The 14,951-nt window shown below is 45.8% G+C and overlaps 3 protein-coding genes and 4 non-coding genes across 8 annotated transcripts; 1 reads left to right on the forward strand and 6 right to left on the reverse strand.

The window, feature by feature from the left end:
- The first annotated feature begins 1,622 nt into the window (after window positions 1–1,622).
- On the forward strand, window positions 1,623–2,077 carry LOC125443961 (histone H2B 1/2/3/4/6-like). The gene has a single exon (XM_048516378.1). The coding sequence runs from the start codon at window positions 1,656–1,658 to the stop codon at window positions 2,034–2,036; it is 381 nt and encodes a 126-aa protein (XP_048372335.1). The 5' UTR covers window positions 1,623–1,655; the 3' UTR covers window positions 2,037–2,077.
- An 806-nt stretch (window positions 2,078–2,883) lies between these two features.
- On the reverse strand, window positions 2,884–3,678 carry LOC125443956 (histone H3). The gene has a single exon (XM_048516374.1). The coding sequence runs from the start codon at window positions 3,640–3,642 to the stop codon at window positions 3,232–3,234; it is 411 nt and encodes a 136-aa protein (XP_048372331.1). The 5' UTR covers window positions 3,643–3,678; the 3' UTR covers window positions 2,884–3,231.
- Window positions 3,679–4,580: 902 nt separating this feature from the next.
- Window positions 4,581–4,652, reverse strand: TRNAD-GUC. Its single transcript has one exon. It is a non-coding gene; the product is annotated as a tRNA-Asp (tRNA).
- A 1,055-nt stretch (window positions 4,653–5,707) lies between these two features.
- Window positions 5,708–5,789, reverse strand: TRNAS-GCU. Its single transcript has one exon. It is a non-coding gene; the product is annotated as a tRNA-Ser (tRNA).
- A 485-nt stretch (window positions 5,790–6,274) lies between these two features.
- Window positions 6,275–6,347, reverse strand: TRNAF-GAA. Its single transcript has one exon. It is a non-coding gene; the product is annotated as a tRNA-Phe (tRNA).
- A 674-nt stretch (window positions 6,348–7,021) lies between these two features.
- Window positions 7,022–7,093, reverse strand: TRNAQ-UUG. Its single transcript has one exon. It is a non-coding gene; the product is annotated as a tRNA-Gln (tRNA).
- Window positions 7,094–9,531: 2,438 nt separating this feature from the next.
- On the reverse strand, window positions 9,532–14,783 carry PDZD11 (PDZ domain containing 11). 2 transcript variants are annotated; one of them, XM_048516372.1, is made up of 6 exons: window positions 14,427–14,783; window positions 14,024–14,107; window positions 13,836–13,892; window positions 13,320–13,418; window positions 11,440–11,500; window positions 9,532–10,665 (listed from the first exon to the last, which is right to left on the reverse strand). In XM_048516372.1, exons 1-6 carry the CDS (start codon window positions 14,583–14,585, stop codon window positions 10,631–10,633), a joined length of 495 nt encoding a protein of 164 aa, XP_048372329.1. In that variant the 5' UTR covers window positions 14,586–14,783; the 3' UTR covers window positions 9,532–10,630. The 2 variants fall into 2 exon arrangements, with proteins under 2 accessions (XP_048372329.1, XP_048372330.1); XM_048516373.1 differs by having other exon boundaries at window positions 14,487–14,772.
- Between the last annotated feature and the right edge of the window lie 168 nt (window positions 14,784–14,951).

Genomic DNA, 14,951 nt, shown 5'->3' on the forward strand with positions numbered 1-14,951 from the left:
TTGCAAAACCAGGAATGCTTTAAAATGACAGATGTAGAGGTGCAGTACATTTTTGTAGACGAGAGTGGTTGATGAATTGGGCTGCAGTCCACAAACACATTTCTAGGGTCTAGCCACCTAAAGTGTCTCCAACTGTTTGTAACATCGTGGGGAAAAACCAACAGGCAAGTATACGTCTTCACTTCACCTCTTGTTTTCTGCTCCCAAATAGGAACTGGCAGCCCAAGCTTGGCACAAAACAGTTTACAAATTTCTGAGTTCTCCAGAACAGGATTCAGACTGTATGAAAACAAATACAGGAGACAAGGAAGATGGATATCTGAGGCCCTGGCCTGGAGGTCTATAGTTTAACTGGAGGAATCCTCCTGCAGAATTCAAACACTGGCACATTTGGTGTCATTTCGGTTGCCCTTTTGGTTGGTTGACCTAGCTTTTATTTTCAGTGCATCATACACAATCAGATCTGCTCATAAAACAGCTCTCGCCATAATATTCCAGAAGGGCACTTTTGTTATTCTGCCCTGCAAACTAAAAGGCACCTTCAAGACCAGGTTTATTCCACTAGGAACACTTCAGCTAGACTACATTCTTAAAGTTCATATCCCCAAAATCTTCTTGGTCTTTACTGGACTCCTATCTAGACCTTCTACTGCACACTAGAATGGCTGCCTTCCTCAAACTGGACTGAATTTTGTTAGCCGCTGGTTATTATTATATATAGACCAAGCACACTGTCATTATTTCAAATGTGATTTGGTGCAACCTGAAATTTAATTGCACTGGATGTAGGTAGTTTAATTAGCCAAGGGCTTCCAGAATCAAAGAAAGTCAGGGGCTTCTATCCAGGTTCAACCCCCACCCTGTCCCCAGCTGTTTATCATTAAATTTGACAAGGAGTATATTCTAATGCGCTGTTTATTGATGTTTTCCATTTTGTGATAGTATGCTTATGGTATTTTCATAATGTGTAGTTATGGTTATTGCTAATTGTTGATTATATTACTCATGTCTTTGTCTAATATTTTGCCATTCATAATGTTATGCTTATTTGAAGTTGTTGGTTGACTATACCTAACTGATGTTTATGTTGTGACTATTGATATTGTCACTGTTCTTGTACAATGCCCTGAGTCTTTCATGGGAGGGTGGTTTATAATTAAATATATGATATATCATAAGACAAAGAATTCCCTGAAACTCAAAAACTAGGTCATCATTTAACTGGATTTGCAGGCCTGCAGCTTTTTAGTTGGCACTAATCAAGGAAACCCACTATTGCTTATTTCATTTTCGAAAATATCCATGCAAATACCTATATTACCTTAACTCTAGCCAGTCTAATAGATGGCTTTGGTTGGCCAATGATAAAACCGCCCCTCGATAACCAATAGGATTCTGAGAAGCCAATCTACTTTAACTCCTGAGCCAATGAAAAGGACGCGCTCTCTTGTCCAATGGAAACCTAGTATTTGAATGCTGCTCGTTTGCATATTCTTTTTTGTTAATGACGCCATCTCTCTAAACAGCCAATAGGGAAGCGAGAGGTCGCAGCAGCCTTCCTGCAGAGAGCTCGCATAAATAGAAGGCGCCGCGGGTCCATCTTCATTGCGTAGTTTGTCAGCGATTTCGTTTATTGTGGTTGTGTGAGCAGCACCATGCCTGAGCCCGCCAAGTCCGCGCCGGCCGCCAAGAAAGGCTCCAAGAAGGCCGTCACCAAGACCCAGAAGAAGGGCGACAAGAAGCGCAAGAAGAGCCGCAAGGAGAGCTACTCCATCTACGTCTACAAGGTGCTCAAGCAGGTCCACCCGGACACCGGCATCTCCTCCAAGGCCATGAGCATCATGAACTCCTTCGTCAACGACATCTTCGAGCGCATCGCTGCTGAGGCCTCCCGCCTGGCTCATTACAACAAGCGCTCCACCATCACTTCCCGCGAGATCCAGACCGCCGTCCGCCTCCTCCTGCCCGGGGAGCTGGCCAAGCACGCCGTCTCCGAGGGCACCAAGGCCGTCACCAAGTACACCAGCTCCAAGTGAGCAGCCTCTGGCACCGGCAGATCCCCAACAACCGCAGATCTCAACCCAAAGGCTCTTTTCAGAGCCACCCACTTTTTCTGATAAAAGATCTGAGACACTTGAAGGTTTAAAGGGCACTGACTGCTAAGCTTCGTTCTTGGGTAGCCTCGTGCAGGTTTCTTTTGGTAAAGTTGGGGAGTTGTATTGTTTACTTTATGCCCATTTATAATCTGCTTTGCAGGGGACTCAACACATGCAGTCAACAAAATGGGGCCTTCAGTAAGCAAAATAATAGGGAGGGAAGAAGTCTGGAACTATATAACCAAAAATGTACAAGATTGCATAAACACCAAGTACACCAGCTCCAAGTGAAGCACGGGGTGCCTCCTGAGAAGAGAAACCTCGTTTTTAAACTTAAGGGCTCTTTTAAGAGCCAACTCCCTTGTCTCTAAACAGCTGCAGCCAATAAATAAAATAGCTTATGGGCTCACAAATCTTCCTGGATTTTTTTGAAATCCCCTGGCAGCTGTTTAGTTAAAAAGGCTATTCCATTTTATAGTGCAGCCCCCACAAGCATACATTTTTTATTCAAAACAGTTCCAGGCAATATTTTACGCATCCCATAAAGTAGGCTTGGATCTAAAAGCTTTTCCCATATGCAAGCTTAATTCTTCGGCTGGAATTCTTGGATCCTTTGGGAGAGTTATTTCTTGTAGCATTTTATTTATTCATGTATACTTTGATATATTTGTATCGTGCTCATCGCTGGCCCTAGCCAGCCTGAGGCAGGCTTACAGCAGTTAAAACCACATGGGGTCGCTACATGCGGATAAAACCAGTACCAACAGATGGCGATAAATACCACATTTAAAAAGCCTATAAAATCCCCTATTATCATGTATTTTTGCAGTTTGCTGCTTTTGAAAAGATCAAAAACAGATGCAAAAATTTATTTATAATTGATTTTGCATACTGCCCCTCCCCCGAAGGGCTGCTTTATTTTTTATTTTTTTTAAAAACCCCAATGTTACTTTTAAAACTCAGCCTAACTCACTACTGGGTTGAGGGCGGAAAGAATTATAAGCCACTTCCGCTTCGCATTGTGAGAAAAAAGGCATTTGTATGCATATTGTGCAACTCCAGCTACTTCAAGGCAAAGTAGTGGCTCTGAAAAGAGCCTTTGGGATGGTGGGGGTAGGGGACTCGGAGCACCTTCTTAAGCCCTCTCCCCGCGGATGCGTCGGGCCAGCTGGATGTCCTTGGGCATGATGGTGACGCGCTTGGCGTGGATGGCGCACAGGTTGGTGTCCTCGAACAGCCCCACCAGGTAGGCCTCGCTGGCCTCCTGCAGGGCCATGACGGCCGAGCTCTGGAAGCGCAGGTCGGTCTTGAAGTCCTGCGCGATCTCGCGCACCAGGCGCTGGAAGGGGAGCTTGCGGATGAGCAGCTCCGTGGACTTCTGGTAGCGCCGGATCTCGCGCAGGGCCACGGTCCCCGGCCGGTAGCGATGCGGCTTCTTCACCCCGCCCGTGGCCGGAGCGCTCTTGCGGGCAGCCTTGGTGGCCAACTGCTTGCGAGGGGCCTTCCCGCCGGTGGACTTGCGCGCCGTCTGCTTGGTTCTGGCCATGACTCAGCGGTGAAATGCGAAACCTCCTTCCTTCCAACAGCAGGCAACACTGATTCCCTCGCAGCCGTCCGTTAAAGTATTTATACTCTTTTTTCTCTATTTTAATTGGCTGCAAGCAACAACCAATCGCCGCATTTGAATTTTCCGCGCTAAGCGGTGATTGGACAAGATAGCGCACATCCACGGAGCTTCTCTCAGGAAACGCAAGCTGAGCCAGGATATACAGTTTCTGCATCAGAGAGCGCATGCGCAAAGCCACCATTAACCAAACGCCTCGACTTTAAACCAATTAATGACCCTCTGGAACGACACGATTTTTTCCCTCTAAATAGGACAGTAAAATATCCCATATTTACATTAAGGGTGTAGAACTGGGGGAGACGATTCAGGGCATAAAGTCAAATCCCCCTAAACTTGCCTGATTTTCTTCCTATGTCCTTCTTAATTAAAATCTTTAGCAATCTTAATTGATCAAGGATCGCAACTAATAAAATTAAAATGGGATTTAAAACTTCCATTTTTCAATGAAAGAGGAGGTTTTTAAATGTCCCGCGCTGAGACTTGATTGGCTGGTAGCTTTTTCGTCCAATCCGTGTAAAGCAACCATGTTCTCCTTTTGGAGGCTACTAACAGTGTAATCCAGGACAGGGTTTAGATTGGAATAACAACTGACCGATGCCAAAATCTTCTGACAGATGAAAATAAAAGGTTGATGTGGCAAACAACCGAAAAGAGAATTTTGTAGGTCAGAACACCTGCGAAGCGAATCGGTGGACTAAAAATCTGTTTAACTGTTGACGGCTAGAACCTTGTGGGATTTAAAAAAGAACTGAAATGCTTACATGAGATGCTTATAAAATGAAAAGTGCTTCTCCTTTAGCGGCATTTTTTTTAAAGAAAGAAAGATAGGAGAGCAACTCTTCCAAAATATGCACGTTCTCCCCGTCGGGGAATCGAACCCCGGTCTCCCGCGTGACAGGCGGGGATACTTACCACTATACTAACGAGGAACTTGCTGATCAGTGGTTCCTATCTAGTCTATTTGATGATACGGAACTTCCGTTTTGTGTCTTGTTAATGTAACCCTGTCCTGGGAACTGAAGTTGATTCCTTTCTCTACTTTACCTGGACTTCCCTCCTCTTTCCTAGTTCACTATGAAATTGCAACAGCAGCCATTTTGGCCAGACTTCAACAATACAAGCATCTGCTTGCCTGCATGTTCCCTCTGTCTTTATAGGAAGGAAGGTGGATTAACAAAATGTAACTGGAACATAGTTCTAATACTGCAAACAAAAAAAAATTGGGTGTTTTTTTTTGTCAGAAGTAGTGACTCCTGATTTCTGCTTAAAAGCCTGGCTTTTAAAAAAATCCTTCTTGCTTCCCGGTGCAAAATAATAAGTGAGAAAGAGTAAGTAGCTGACAGAACTGGGCAGATGATTCTAACTTGCTGCAAATAGTAGGAAAGGGCTGGGCAGATCTGGGAATGACTGACCTGGTGGCTTGAGCCACAATGCACCGGCTGTGGATCTACCAAGATTCCCAGCTCTGTAGAAAGCCAAAATCAAGTGGACACTGAACATCCCGTAAGTACTTGTCCATACCGTGATGCACTCGTGTGTTAGTTAATGTGATGTGTAGCACTTGGTCAGTTGGCTCAATAGTCTATAAAACATCAATCTTAAAAACTTATTTCGGGGCCTGGATTAGACTCTTCCTACACATAGAGTTTTCCTGTTTAGGATGTACATAAAACCCCTAGGATTTCGAGAACAGGTGACAGCATATTGATGAAATTAGCATTTCGTTATTAAATTATACCTAAAGCAAATATGCTACATTCATATATCTTTGTACAGCATCCTAGATGCAAGACAGATCTCTGCCCCGAGGTGCTTACGGTCTAAATTTGGACATCAGAGAAACAATGATACATGGGGCGACGACGAATTGGGGAGGGGGGGTGCTTCCATAATTTTTCCTTGCCTAAATGTTTGTGACAATTTGTTGGGTGGTTTTTTGTTTTTTTACTTATGTTAATCTTTCATTTTAAAAAACTTATTCATCCGACGAGGGTGGGATTCGAACCCACGCGTGCAGAGCACAATGGATTAGCAGTCCATCGCCTTAACCACTCGGCCACCTCGTCATTCAAAAATAAAACTTCCGGGTCTTTTGCTGCTACAGAGCGTGAGCCTCTCATGGAAGATTTTTAATCAATATTTTCTTTTACACCAAGAAATAAGGGGGTGGGGGAGACTCCGGAGGCCCAGGCGGACTACCGGCCATTGCGGCCCCTTTGAGTCGCCTCTCCTGCCGGGGCCCGCCGTTGCTTTCAGAGGAATCCGGAGAAAAATAAGTCTATTTTAGACCTTCTGCCAGTAATCAGATGCAAAAAGCAAACCATCGGCTGCATCGTTTTGGCAAATCCCATGTATTTCAGGTTGTTCATTTTATCTTAATGCCTGAAAAAGAACCATGTGGTCTACCCCTTCCTACGCCCACTCCCCAAATCAAGTGTTCCTTTTAATGAATCCCGTGAAAAACATATTCAGCCCAGACGCTGAGGGAGAAATGAAGTATTAAAGAACTGTGGCCGACTTTTAATCAACTCTTCAAAAAAAAAAAATACTCTGCCGAAACCCGGGATCGAACCAGGGACCTTTAGATCTTCAGTCTAACGCTCTCCCAACTGAGCTATTTCGGCTCGCTGTCGCACATGTGTCTGCTTTTCTTAGGTAATCTCGCTTTCCAACCCATTCCTTTTCCTAAAACTGCTTGGGTTGCAACCGGAAAAAAGATTTAACCAACATTTAAACCAAATCCCTGCAAAGTTCAACTGCAGTCACCAAAACTCGAAATCGACTCTCCTGTCTGATAAGCCCGGATTTGATCACTAAGCCACCAATGCATGGACCAGCCTGTTGGTGCAGGAGGGACGACGGGGCATCCTGGGTCGGTCCCCGGAAGAAGATTTGGCCCTTCCGGAGTTTAGCAGAACTGGGCCCCCCCACACATCTCAAAGGGGCTTGGGGAGGTGAAAGTTCATGCACGAAGCAGATCTGATGTGTTTTCCCGGGGCCGGCGGCACCTGGACCCGCGTCGTTACTCAGATCTAACCCCCGAGAGACCCTGCGATGGAGCCAGATGCGCTCGCAAGGGGCATTCCGAGCCCTGGCAAAAAGGGACTCTGCACACGCTCAGAGGTTTCTCGCACCACACCTTCCAATTCTCTCTCCCTACCCTGAATCTCCTGCACGGCCCACCCCAGCCCCCAATTTCAGGCGCTTGCACCAAATGCTTTTTTTATTACTTCTAAAGGGAAAGTGCTGGGGGCGGGGGAAAGCACCTTGGAAACTTCACCTCCGTCCCTCCAAAAGGAGGTTCCACCGAGATTTGAACTCGGATCGCTGGATTCAAAGTCCAGAGTGCTAACCATTACACCATGGAACCAACCCTGGGAGTCATCTCCTGTCACCTGTCTTTCTTCCAGAGTTATGACACACCAAAGCATTGCTCAAGACACCTGCCTTTCTCTCCTGCTCCCGCTGCCACCAGGAATATCTGGCATCTCCGGGACCTTACAGAAAATTGGGAAATAGCTGGTTTGCTTGGTCTTCCCCAGGGACTCTCTCTTCCCAGCAGGCTGGAAAAATAGCAGAGGGATTTGGGAGAGTTTTGGCCAGCTTGTATTTGGCACACAAACCTTGGTTTGCTTTTCCAGCAGTAGATCAGCATTATGGGAAGGGGGGGATGGGCCATAATACTGGGAGGAACCCACTGCAGCTTGAGAGGAGGACGATAAGAACATAAGAACATTAGGACTAGCCTGCTGGATCAGACCAGATCCATCTAGTCCAGCACTCTGCTACTCACAGTGGCCCAACAGGTGCCTTGGGAACTTACGTGCAGGATGTGAAAGCAATGGCCTTCTGCTGCTGCTGCTCCCGAGCACCTGGTCTGCTAAGGCATTTGCAACCTCAGATCAAGGAGGATCAAGATTGGTAGCCAGAGATCGACTTCTCCTCCATAAATCTGTCCAAGCCCTTTTTAAAGCTATCCAGGTTAGTGGCCATCACCACCTCCTGTGCCCCTTTTACCCCATTTCCCCACATTATAATGCCGTTACAACACCATTATAATGCTGGCAATGGCCGTTATAACGCGGCTGCTCTTCCCTTGCAACAGACACTCCTGGAGAAACAGGCCAGGTGAATCTCTTCCCTTCCTCTTTGCCCATGGAAAGGCAGAGACCGGCTCCACGGAGCAGATGACTAGAAAGGGCTCCGTCACAAGCAGTAAACAAAAAAGCTAAGCGCCCCATACTTCCCTCTCAAGCATCCCATAGACTACTTCTTCCCATAGACTACTTCTTCCACACACGCAAAATAATGCGTTTTCAAACCACTTTCACAACTGTTTGCAAGTGGATTTGGCCATTCCGCACAGCTTCAAAGAGCATTGAAAGCAGTTTGAAAGTGCATTATTCTGCAGGTGCGGAAGGAGCCTAATATTTTACTTCAAAGATGGAGGTTGGAGGAGGAGCCCTGGCTCAGGTAGGATGTGATGGGGAAGACTTCTCTACCTGAAGCCTGGAAGCGCAGCTGCCGAAGTAGACAATGTTGACCTGGCCTGAAGGCTGGTTCAAGTGGTCACAAGACTATATTGTCTCTCGTAAGCTCGGTTGAGGACAAGGCAGGCTCCCAAAGTTAACAGCCCCAAAGCACCCCAGGACCTACACTTTCTGCCCCAAAAGGAACAGAAGCAGAAGTACAATTGAAGTCTGAAGGCAGAGACTACCTTTCTAGCTTACTCTGACGATCAACGCCCAGTGGTGACCACAGTGGAGTAGCTGGTTCCTCTGGATCGGTTTGCAGGGAGGGCAGAAATGTGCTTCCCTCCTTCACCCCCAGCAAGACTGATATTCAAGCTACTTAACTAAACAGCAACTCCTGCTTTGGAACAGCAAGTAGAACAGCAGAAAAAAATTGTGCCAGGATGCAACTGAGAAGAAGAAGAATAGTTTGGATTTATATCCCCCTTTTCTCTCCTGCAGGAGACTCAAAGGGGCTGACAATCTCCTTGCCCTTCCCCCCCCTCACAACAAACACCCTATGAGGTAGGTGGGGCTGAGAGAGCTCCAAAGAATTGTGACTAGCCCAAGGTCACCCAGCTGGCGTGTGTGGGAGTGTACAGGCTAATCTGAATTCCCCAGATCAGCCTCCACAGCTCAGGCGGCAGAGCTGGGAATCAAACCCAGTTCCTCCAGATTAGATACACGAGCTCTTAACCTCCTACACCACTGCTGCTTGAACACATTGATCCTCCCAAGCCACAATTTCTAGGCATGTTAGGATTGCCTGATTTGAGTCTAGTTACTAGCACCTTAAAGTTCAGCAACGTTTTTGGGGCACAAACCTTTGAATGTCAAAACTCTTGTTGATGCTTTAAGGTGCTTACTGGCTGTTGTGGGGGTTTCGGGCAGTGTGGTCAGACTTTGGTAGTGTTTACTCCTAATGTTTTGCCTGCATAGACATGGAAGGACTGATGATTTCTCAGAGTTGCTACTGATCTCTTGGCATTAGGGAGCTTTGATGCCAGCCCTAGATGCAGGAGAGACATTAGGAGTAAAAACTACCAGATCATGGCCACATAGCCTAGAAAACCCACCACAGATGGTTGATTCTGGCTGCGAAAGCCTTTGACATACAGTGCTTACTGAACTCCATATCTAGCTGTTCTACTGCAGACCAACGTAGATGATCTCTGAAACAGACTACTAGGATTACCGGTGGAGCCGTAGCTCTGTTTGCGTGCAATCCCACCAAGGGGCAAAGCAGTTTCTGCAATTTTTTTTTCATTTTAAGAAATTAATACTCATTAGACCTTTGTGTGTATGAAATCTGAATATTTATCTCAAATGTGGACTGTTTAAACGGGAAGAAAACGACATATGTAACACTGGTAGCAAAATAAACATGGTGATGCTATGTTCCAAACAGATACCTCGTTCCCTATAGAGGGCACTGCTGCTATCTAAACCTTTAGAGCAGGGGTCTCTTGGCCATGCTGGCAGGGGCTGATGGGAATTGTAGTCCATGAACATCTGGAGCACCACAGTTGGCCACCCTACTTTAGAGGAAGACAACATGGTAGTTCTGCTTAATAACGAGGACTAGAAATATCCTTTGTAAAACAAACCAATAATGCTTTCCGGGGAATCTGTGGGAGCTGTTAATTCTACCGCCCCAGCAATATTCAAGGACCTGAAAGATTCCTAGACGCCTAAGGGTTGGGAGTGGAATGTCAATCCATCTGGAAGGTTTCCTGTGAAGTGAATGAAAATGTCTCCCCTTCATTTCATGAAGCCTCGACGCAACTGTTTGCAGTAAACGGGCTATATGCCCGAAGAGACCCCTGCAGGCCCACTTCCTATGCAAAGGAAGCTCCAGCCAAAAAATTATCCAGGATGTACAGAACATCCAAATCCTGTTCCTATCTCAGGGATCAGATTGCAGACTCAGTTTTGCCCCCCTCCCCATCCTGTGCCACCAAGTTGCTTCAGGGGCAGCACAATGTGTGAATTACCCTGTTTTCCCGAATATAAGACATCCCCTGAAAATAAGACGTAGTAGAGGTTTTGCTGAAGTGCGAAATATAAGGCATCCCCTGAAAGTAAGGCGTAGCAAAGTTTTTGTTTGGAAGCATGCCCGACGAACAGAACACAGAAAAATAAGACATCCCCTGAAAAGAAGACATAGCACATCTTTGGGAGCAAAAATTAATATAAGACACTGTCTTATTTTCGGGGAAACACGTTAAAAGCCCGCTTCCTCCTTGGGAAATGGTGGCCTTGAGTACCACCCCCCACCTCCCAATAAGTTCGTCACGCACTCCAAATAGGAGCCCTGCACAGAATTAACACAAGAGAGTCACAGAAAGAGAGATCTGGTTGGAGGCCGGAGAACTTTATGTGTGGAGAAGTGTTTTCTAGTGAACTGTCCTTTCCTTCTGCCTCTGGTAATCTGGAAAGGGGAAAAAAAAACACGAGTGAATGAAACAGCCTGTCAGGATCTGCACAAAGATCCCTCTAATTAAGCTTCCTATTTTCACAATGGCCAACTAGGTGCCTCTGGGAAGCCACAACCAAGGTATGATGGCAATGGACGTTCCCTCCTCTATGCTGGCACTTATGGGCATACTGCCTCTGGACAGGAGCTCTTATGGGGAGAGCAGGGTATAAATATGAAAATCAAATAAAAATAAATAAAATTTAAGCAATCAAGGCTAAAATAAAGGTACCTGGTTCTTCCCCAGCCTGAATATACATTACAAAGTCCATGCTGTTATGCTGATCCATATGATGGATCATGAGAAAATACTTTATCTCACTTCAACTAGGGATTTATAATATAAGAGTAAGCTATTTTCTGAGATTCCTAAATGTTATAAATGGGAACAGCACAGCATACACTGCAAGGTTGTTAGTAGGAGCAAATGGGGGCTGTACGTTGCTAGATAAATTTGCTAGAAAAGGACAAGATTATATACAGATTAGCAGCAGGTAATGGACAGCTGGTGCGGTACAGTGGTTACAAAGTCAGACTGTGTAAGTAGACCCACGACTGAATACCCACTCTGCCACGGAAGCTTACTGGTTGACACTGGGCCAATCACATACTCTAATCCTACCCAACCTCACTGAGTTGTTGTGAGAATAAAATGGAAGGATGAGAGCTGCTTTAGGTCCCCATAAGGGTAGGTTAGAAATGAAGTGAATAAATACACAAAATACTCACTGTAAGGGAAGAAACGGACTCTCATGACAATCTCCCGGGCAGTTTTCAAGATTTCCACGGCCTGCAGGAAGAAGGATAAAGGGAACGGTCACAAGAAGCAGTATGAGGCCAGAACCATCACCAGCCCCTATGCAGAAAAGCTCTTAAGATGGTCGTCTTAAAATATAGAACTCGTGAAGAGGCCCTGCATTGGCCAACAAGTTTCAGAAAGCTGAGGCACACTTAAAAGTATGCTAATTGTGAACAACTGGTGGTTGAAAAGTGCTGAGAGGGGGAAAAGACAAACGGGTGACCTTTTGACCATTCAAAAAGGTATGCTGAGGAACATGAGGTTTGCATGGACGACTGTCCTGTACGATTGGTGCTGCACTAACTAGAAGAATTAGGACAGATTGGATGAAAAAGCTGGGTGGATCCAACCTGTGATGTGCAATTTGTTTCAATATAGTCTGCCATATTTTTATTTGTATGCTGTTTTGTAAGGCTTTTATGATGTGTTTTAATTGATATTTTAGCTTGTACACCACCCTTTGCTATATGCAGCGAGAATTTAATGCTGTGCAAACGAAGTGCTAAAAGATTGTGCTTTTGTAACGATAGTTCAGTTGAATTTTGGATACCAAACACCAATTACTTGCTGCCTTTCAGATTCAAGGAAATCAGATCCAAGTATGTGAATCTTACTCCTTTACATTTACCCGATCTCCCCGATTTATTTAGATTACACTACTTGTTGGACAACCCTGATCCTTCTCTCTGTATGATAGTGGCAGACTTTCTCCTGGAAATTACTAAATGCCAGTAGATTTCCTTTGTCCTAACATGTATATCCTGTATTGTATATGCTTTTTAATCTGTTTTTATTATTGTTGTACTGCTGCCTATGCCAATAAAGGCATGCTTCAAGAATTGTACACCACCCAGAGCCCTTCGGGGATGGGCGGTATAATTAATAAGCAAACAAACAAATCTCTCAATGAACCAGATTATTTCCTCCTTGGAACCCAGGGCAGCATTCCGCCCCAGGCAGTCTCAAGCACAGACCAGACACTGGTTAGCTAAACTCCAGCAAGGATGATGCATTGAGTGCCTTTAAAACCATTTCCTGGAATTAAGAGGCATGCCAGCCGGTGAACTAGCATGGTGGTTAGAGAAATGCTTTAGCCAGTCGGCCGGGGAGTGAGGGGGAGAAAAAGCAGGTGTAGAGAAATTGAGTCTATCATTTTAAATTTCTCTATTTTGGTAGCTTGTTTGGCTAAGTGTAGAGCCCCAGCTGTAGAGCATGTTCCCTTTAGTTAGGACTCAAATGATTAACACCTGTTAGCAACTTTTGATTTTTGCCAAGCTGACTCAGCTAATTATCAAGAAAGAATGATTGGTCCGTTTACATCAGCTGACAGACAATTTCTGTATAATTTGCCTTTCAGCAGTTCATTAGTTTATCTCTCTCTTTCTATACCTCTTTATGCTTGCTGTTGCTCAGTTTGTAAACTCTGCCTGTTATCTATCTATGTTTTAGGTTGTTAATCTCTGCCAGGGAATATTGTTTGTCACAGTTAAGTGTTTAGTCTCTGCTTGCATTTCGTTGTAACAAACCTACGCTACTGGAAATTTTAAGTTATTGTTTTCACTTTAACTTTTGCATTTTCAGTTTATTGAGCAGGTGCAGAACTCAATAAACATCCATATATATTTTTCCAAGAACCGTTTTGTTTTCAGTGATTTTTTTGCACGCTAAATGACAAAATCCCAACCCACGTTTCTAATGAAAAAGTGGCAGGAAGCCAGCTCTTCCGTTACAGCAGGGTTTAAAGGTTTAAAATAAATAAATCCTGCCCCCACAAAGGACAAGGCTTCCAGTAGTGAGGACAACCCTTCACCTTGCTATGCTCAATATCCTGGAAGTCCACATCATTCACAGCCAGGACTTGGTCTCCTTCCTGCAGGCCAGCTCGATGGGCGTCTGAATCTGGGATCACCTGAAAGCAGGAAAGGTATCGTGAGCAGAGCCACCACAGCAATGGCAGGGCTGCCACTAAGTCTCTTGGGCATCTTGAGCATAGGAGTCCCCGCCAGTTGCCCACCTCACCATCCTGCTAAGATCACGCCCAGATGCCCAACTCCCCTGGCACTTGAACCAATAACCAAAGAGAAAGAATTAGAGCCATGTTGTAGGGACTCTGAAACTGGAAGGGATAGAGATACAGTTTGGGGGAAAAAAGTTAAACTACAGCTTCCTAAATGGGCAAAGAAGTAAACCTTTCATTTGTCCAGAGCATTTGTAGTAGCACAGGACTCAAGCTTTAAAAATCAACGAATGAAGCCATTATTAATGGCTGGCTGTGGAAGTAGCAGGACTAGTCAGTCACACGATGGAGTCAAAGAAATCCACAAACCTTTGAGATGAAGATGCCAAGCTGAGAAGCTTTTCCTCCGCGGATATTAAAGCCCAGCTACAAAAGAGAATGGGTGAAAATGTTCTCACATAGGAATTGTCGGGCATTCTAATTAACAAAGCAGAATAATCACACCAGCAAATGCAAAACCTTTCCCTGCTGCCTGAGTCAGGCCCCCCGAATCGTACCTGAGCCCCAGGTGGCTTCTTCAGCACAATTGTGCGGGGCAGGAATTGGGTCAGCTCGTTGTTATAATCCGAATGGTAGATTCTCTAGGGGGGAAAATTAACATGAATGCCACAGTTAAAGCCATAGCGGAAACCTTAGGCAGGTAGTCTTCATCCTACTACAACTACACTATGCCCTCGGTCCCTTCCGCACATGCAGAATAATGCATTTTTAATCCACTTCCACAATTGTTTGCAAGTGGATTTTGCTGTTCTGCATAGTAAAATCCAGCTGCAAAGTGCATTATTCTGCATGTGCGGAAGGGGCCCTAGTTCTGCTCTAAGAAGGCTGGGTAGAAGTCAGAAGGAATTGCTGGAAGGATGCATGTAAAATGCAATGGAAACTCCAAACAAGGACTCTGACCTGATCTTCTGCTGCTATCAGAGAGTCATCGTAAGCAAAGCAGTGCCTGCAGCTACGCACCTCATGAGGAGGGATCCACACCGGGGGGCTCTCGTAGGGAGGGAGGAATACCACCGGGTAATCATCATATGCAAGACGGCCGCCTCCTCCACCGTCCATTCTGGAAGTCCGTGTAAGCCGGAGAGGCCCGCTTGCTCCTGCCACTCAAAGGAAGCCACCCAACAGGTGCTGCCGCCGCTGCTGGTCAACCACTGGCGGAACCGGCCCACCTCTGGGCAGGGAGTGGCGGCTGAAGCTCAGGTTCCAAAGCCCAAGCAAAGTCTTCTCTTCCTCCTTCTCCTCCAATCAGAACGCTCGGTCGCAGCGCGCAACCAATCAGAAGGAGCGACAGCCAAATCTCTCTGGGAAAGGGCAGCCTGCCTGGGGAAAGGCGGTCCCCGGCGGGTGCTGTTCTCGATGCTCTGATTGGCTGACACGACACGACACGACGCGGCGGGGCGGGACATCGATGACATGGGCGGGGCC

Source organism: Sphaerodactylus townsendi, linkage group LG15 (assembly GCF_021028975.2).
Source record: "Sphaerodactylus townsendi isolate TG3544 linkage group LG15, MPM_Stown_v2.3, whole genome shotgun sequence".
Taxonomy (NCBI): Eukaryota; Metazoa; Chordata; class Lepidosauria; order Squamata; family Sphaerodactylidae; genus Sphaerodactylus; species Sphaerodactylus townsendi.